Below are 5,987 nucleotides of genomic sequence, written 5' to 3'. Positions count from 1 at the left end.
TTAGTAGTAGTAGTAGTAGTAGTATAGTAGCTAGTAGTAGTAACCCTACCTGTATACTAAGGAGGTTCTGTAGTGTTGTTAGTTAACTGTGGTATAGTATAGTAGTAGTAGTAAACCCTACCTGTATACTAGGGAGTTCTGTAAGTTGTGTAGTAACTTGGTTAGTAGTAGTAAGTAGTGGTAAAAACCCTACCTGTTATACTAGGGACGTCTGTAGTGTGTTGTAGTAACTGGTAGTAGTAGTTAGTGTAGTATAACCCTACCTGTAACTAGGGGAGGGTCTGTATACGTGTTGTAGTAACTTCGGTATAGTGTAGTAGTAGTAGTAACCCTACCTGTATACTAGGGAGGTCTGTAGTGTTTGTAGGAACTGCGGTTATAGTAGTAGTAGTAGTAGATTAACCCCTACCTGTATACTAGGGGAGGTCTAGTGTTGTAGAGTAACTGAGCGGTAGTATAGTGAGTAGTGATGTAGTAGTTAACCCTTACCTGTATACTAGGGAGGTCTGTAGTGTTGTAGTAACTGGGAGTAGTAGTACGTAGTATATTCAGTAACCCTACCTGTCCTTACTAGCGGGAGGTCTGTAGTGTTTGTATAACTGTGTAGTAAGTAGAGATCAGTAGTAACCCTACCTGTATACTTGGGGAGGTCTGTAGTGTGTGTAGTAACTGGTAGTAGAATAGTAGTTAGTAGTAACCCTGACCTGCTTACTAGGGGAGTTCTGTAGTGTTGTAGTAACTGTGGAGTAGTACTATAGTATAGTATTAGTAACCCTACCTGATACTAGGGGGAGGTCTGTAGTTTTAGTAATGCTGGTAGTAGTAGTATTCCGTATAGTTATACCTTATCTGGTCAGTAGTAGTCATCTAGCCTCTAATCTGTTATCTACTAGGCGCGAGCTTATCTTGTAGTGTCTGTAGTAACTGGGTAGTAGTAGTAGTAGTATAGTAACCCTACCGTATACTAGTATTACCCCTAAGCAGGGGCTTGTGTTGTAGTATACTGGGTATGAGTAGTAGTTAGTAGTAGTAACCCTACCTGATACTAGGGGATCTGTAGTGTTGTAGTAACTGCTGGTAGTAGTAGTGTAGTAGTAGTAGTAACCCTACCTGTATACTAGGGGAGCGTCTGTAGTGTTCTGTAGTAACTGCGGTAGTAGTAGTTAACCCTACCTGTATACTAGGGAATCTGTAGTTGTTGTAGTAAACTGCGTGTAAGTAGTTAGTAGGTTAGTAGTACGTAGTATTAACCCCTACCTGTTATACTAGGGAGGTCTGTAGTGTGTAGTAACTGGGTAGTATAGTAGTAGTAGTATAGTTGAGTAGTAGAACCCTAACCTGGTATACTAGGGAGGTCTGTAGTGTCTGTAGTAACTGGGTTAGGTAGTAGTATACACCTCGTTCATACTAGGTGTGATATACTGTCTAGTGTACGTGAGTATGTTTCTGTTGCTGTCAGGTAGTAGTAGCTGATAGTAGTAGTAGTAGTAGTAGTAGTATAGTAACCCTACCTGATATACTAGGGGAGTCTGTAGTGTTGTAGTAAACTGGGTACTAGTAGTAGTAGTAGTAGTAGTAGTAGATAGTATTAACCCTACCTGTATACTAGGGGACGGTCTGTATGTTGTAGTAACTGGGTAGAGTAGTAGTATTAGTAGTAGTAGTTAGTAACCCTACCTTATACTAGGGGAGGTCTGTAGTGTTTGTAGTAACCTAGGTAGTAGTAGTAGTAGTAGTAGTTAGTAGTAGTAGTAGTAGTAGACCCCTACCTGTATACTAGGGGATGCGTCTGTAGGTATGTATTGTAAAGCTGTAGCAGTGGTAGTAGTAGTTAGTAGTAGTAGTAGTAGTAGTAACCCTACCTGTATACTAGGGGAGGTCTGTAGTGTTTGTAGTAACTGGGGTAGTAGTAGTAGTAGTTAGTGAGTAGTAGTAAACCCTACCTGATACTAGGGGATCTGTAGTGTTGTAGTAACTGGGTAGCAGTAGTAGTAGTAGTACGCTCCTATAGTAGTAGTAGTCTGTTTAAGTAGGTAGATTAGTAGTAGTATCAACCCCTACCTGCTATACTAGGGAGTCTGTAGTGTGTATAATGGAGTAGTAGTAGTAGTAGTAGTAGTAGTAGTAACCCTACCTGTATACTAGGGGAGGTCTGTAGTGTTGTAGTAATCGTAGTGTAGTGAGTAGTAGTAACCCTACCTGCTATACTAGGGGAGTCTGTAGTGTTGTATAACTGCGGTACGTAGTAGTAGTAGTAGTTAGTAAAAGTTTATAAGTCAGTTTATAACCCCTACCTGTATACTAGGGAGGTCTGTAGTGTTGTAGCTAACTGTAGTAGTAGTGTACTAGTATAGTAGTAAACCCTACCTGTATACTAGGGGAGGTCTGTAGTGTTTGTAGTAACCGGTGGTAGCTCAGTGAGTAGTAGTGTAGTAGTCAGTAGTAACCCTACCTGGTATACATAGCGGGAGGTCTGTAGTGTTTGTGTAGTAAGCTGGGTAGTATAGTAGTGAGTAGTCAGTAGTAGTATAACCCTACCCTGTATATCTAGGGGAGTCTGTAGTGTTGTAGTAACTGGGTAGTAGTAGTAGTAGTAGTAGTAACCCTACCTGTATACTAGGGGAGGTCTGTAGTGTTGTAGTAACTGGGTAGTAGTAGTAGTAGCAGTAACCCTACCTGTATACTAGGGGAGGTCTGTAGTGTTGTAGTAACTGGGTAACTGTCCCGAGGGTAGGGACCAGGCCTGGAGCTGCTGAGGACCAGGGAGGGGGATGTGAGGACTCTACCCCCAGATCCTTCTCCCCTGCTGGGGCTGTCCCTCACCCCCTGGCCTCTCTGGAGGTCCCCATGGGCCGTGGCAGCCATGTTGGATAACTCTTCCTCCCTCCGCCACTCATCCTCTTCATCACCCGTCTCCATGGCGATAGAGAGGCAACCAATAGTGTCCGAGGGGTGGGGAGTCTGTCTGTGTTTCTCCAGCCTGCTCCTATCAGAAGGCTGTCCTTGTCCTTTTCCCTCCCCTTCCCCCCTCTCTGATAGGCTGAAGACCTGATGAATGCGGGGGGAGTGGTCTGAAGGGGGAGGGAAGGGGGGAGGAGGGGGGGAGGGACGGGGCCTGGGGGGATGAGGTGGGAGAGTCTGGTGGTTGGAGTGAGGCCTTGGCTGGGAGGGTGAGGGCCAGGGGCCAGACTGGAGAGAACCATACTGTCTAGCCCAGCTCCGAGGTACCCCCCCTCCTACCCCGGCCCCTCCTGCTGCCCCCCCGGCCCTGGCCCCACTTGTGGGGAAACCCACCCTCTTGGACAGGCTGTTGATGGGAGGGCCGGGGGGTGAGGAGGAGGGGGGTGAGGAGAGGGAGGGGGAAGAGGAGAGGGAGGGGGTTTTATAGCGAGGAAGTGACAAGGTACCCAATCTGGAGTGGAGCTGGAGAGGGGAGGAGACAGAACTGTTACTCCTGTACTGTGATTGGTTGAGCAGAGTTTGATGGACATGTGCAGGCAGCTCAGAGTCAGAAGGGAGGGGCTTAACAGTGGGCCGGGAACTAGAGGCGGAGCCTAGAGAGTAAATCCCAGTCAGGATGACATCATTGTTGTTGTTGACAGAGCTAAGCGGAGAGGAAGAGGAAGAAGAGGAGGAGGAAGCGAGGAGATGGGAGGAGCCTCTCTGGATGTTCCGAGCCGCCGCCATCTCTGCTGTCAGCATGGCGCCCGCGACTAAAGCCCCGCCTGCTAGTGTGTGATTGGACAGAGCTACCCCAGCCACGCCGTGATTGGACAGAGCTCCCCCAACCATGCTGTGATTCGATAAGGATAAGGAGTGGGATACGCCCGCATTCTGGTCATTCCTCGAGGCCAGCTTCCGTCTCTTGTTCCCCACCCAGGTCTGGAGAGAGACAGACACATAGTTAACACTACCACATCATCACCCAGGTCTGGAGAGAGACAGACACATAGTTAACACTACCACTACTACATTCATCACCCAGGTCTGGAGAGAGACAGACACATAATTAAACACTAACACACAATCATCACCAGGTCTGGAGAGAGACAGACCACATAGTTAACACTACCACTACTACATCATCACTCAGTGTCTGGAGAGAGACATACACATAGTTAAACACTACCACTCAGTCACCCAGGTCTGGAGAGAGACAGACACACATAGTTACACCACTACCACTACTACATATCACCCAGGTCTGGAGAGAGACAGACACATAGTTAAACACTACCACTGACTACATCACCACCCAGGTCTGGAGAGAACAGACACATACGTTAACACTACCACTACTACATCATCACCCAGGTCTGAAGAGACAGACACATAGTTAACACTTACCACTAACGATAACATTGTAGTAGTGGATAGTGCATTAGAGGATACAGCTGATGGATTAATACCCTGCATTAGAGGATAACAGCTGATGGATAAATACACCTGCATTAGAGGATAACAGCTGATGGATAAAATACCCTGCATTAGAGGATAACAGCTGATGGTTAAATACCCTGCATTAGAGGATAACAGCTGATGGATTAATACCCTGCATTAGAGGATAACAGCTGATGGATTAAAACCCTGCATTAGAGGATAACAGCTGATGGATTAATACCCTGCATTAGAGGATAACAGTGATGGATTAATACCCTGCATTAGAGGATAACAGCTGATGGATAAATACCCTGCATTAGAGGATAACAGCTGATGGATAAATACCCTGCATTAGAGGATAACAGCTGATGGATTAATACCCTGCATTAGAGGATAACAGCTGATGGATAAATACCCTGCATTATAGAGGATAACAGCTGATGGATTAATACTCTGCATTAGAGGATAACAGCTGATGGATAATACCCTGCATTAGAGGATAACAGCTGATGGATAAATACCCTGCATTAGAGGATACAGCTGATGGATAAATACCCTGCATTAGAGGATAACAGCGATGGATTAAATACCCTGCATTAGAGATACAGTGATGGATAATACCCTGCATTAGAGGATAACAGCTGATGGATTAAATACCCTGCATTAGAGGATAACAGCTGATGGATAATACCCTGCATTAGAGGATAACAGCTGATGGATTAAATACCCTGCATAAGAGGATAACAGCTGATGGATTAATACCCTGCATTAGAGGATAACAGCTGATGGATTAATACCCTGCATTAGAGGATAACAGCTGATGGATAAATACCCTGCATTAGAGGATAACAGCTGATGGATAAATACCCTGCATTAGAGGATAACAGCTGATGGATTAATACCCTGCATTAGAGGATAACAGATGATGGATAATTATCCCTGCATTAGGATAACGAGCTGATGGATTAATACCCCTGCATTAGAGGATAACAGCGATGGATAAATACCCTGCATTAGAGGATAACAGCTGATGGATAAATACCCTGCATTAGAGGATAACAGCCTGATGGATAAATACCCTTGCATTAGAGGATAACAGCTGATGGATTATACCTGCATAAGGATAACAGCTGATGGATAATAACCCTCACAAGGATCTTCACGGTACGCCGATGGATACTGTGCTGCAATGAGGGATAACAGCTGATGGAATAAACTGACTGCATTAGAGGATTAACTGCCGATGGTACCGATAACATACCCTGCATTAGAGGGATACACAGCCGATGGATAATACCCTGCATTAGAGGATAACGAGCCGATGGATAAATTAAACCCGCATGATGCACTGCATTGAGAGGATAACAGCTGGATTGAATAATACCCTGCATTAGAGGATAACAGCTGATGGATAAATACCCTGCAATTAGAGGATAACAGTGATGGATAAATACCCTGCATTAGAGGATAACAGCTGATGGATAAATACCCTGCATTAGAATAACAGCTGATGGATTAATCCCCGCCCTGCATTAGAGATAACAGCTGATGGATAAATAATACCCTGCAATTAGCGGATAACAGCTGATGGATAATACCGCTGCATT

The 5,987-nt window shown here is 45.1% G+C and overlaps 1 protein-coding gene across 2 annotated transcripts in view; it reads right to left on the bottom strand.

Annotated features, from left to right (window-relative positions):
• Window positions 1-2,535: 2,535 nt before the first annotated feature.
• The window catches only part of LOC111950150 (highly divergent homeobox), an 11,646-nt gene continuing 8,194 nt past the window's right edge, over window positions 2,536-5,987 (bottom strand). For both annotated transcript variants that reach the window (XM_023967550.2, XM_070434586.1), the window contains exon 3: window positions 2,536-3,882. In XM_023967550.2, coding sequence (XP_023823318.2) covers window positions 2,617-3,882 — 1,266 coding nt within the window. In that variant the 3' untranslated portion in view covers window positions 2,536-2,616. The remainder of the gene's footprint in view (window positions 3,883-5,987) is intronic.

This window comes from Salvelinus sp. IW2-2015, linkage group LG23 (genome assembly GCF_002910315.2).
Source record: "Salvelinus sp. IW2-2015 linkage group LG23, ASM291031v2, whole genome shotgun sequence".
Classification (NCBI taxonomy): domain Eukaryota; kingdom Metazoa; phylum Chordata; class Actinopteri; order Salmoniformes; family Salmonidae; genus Salvelinus; species Salvelinus sp. IW2-2015.
The sequence above is the reverse complement of the archived record's forward strand: the minus strand, read 5'-3'. Positions and strand labels throughout refer to the sequence as shown.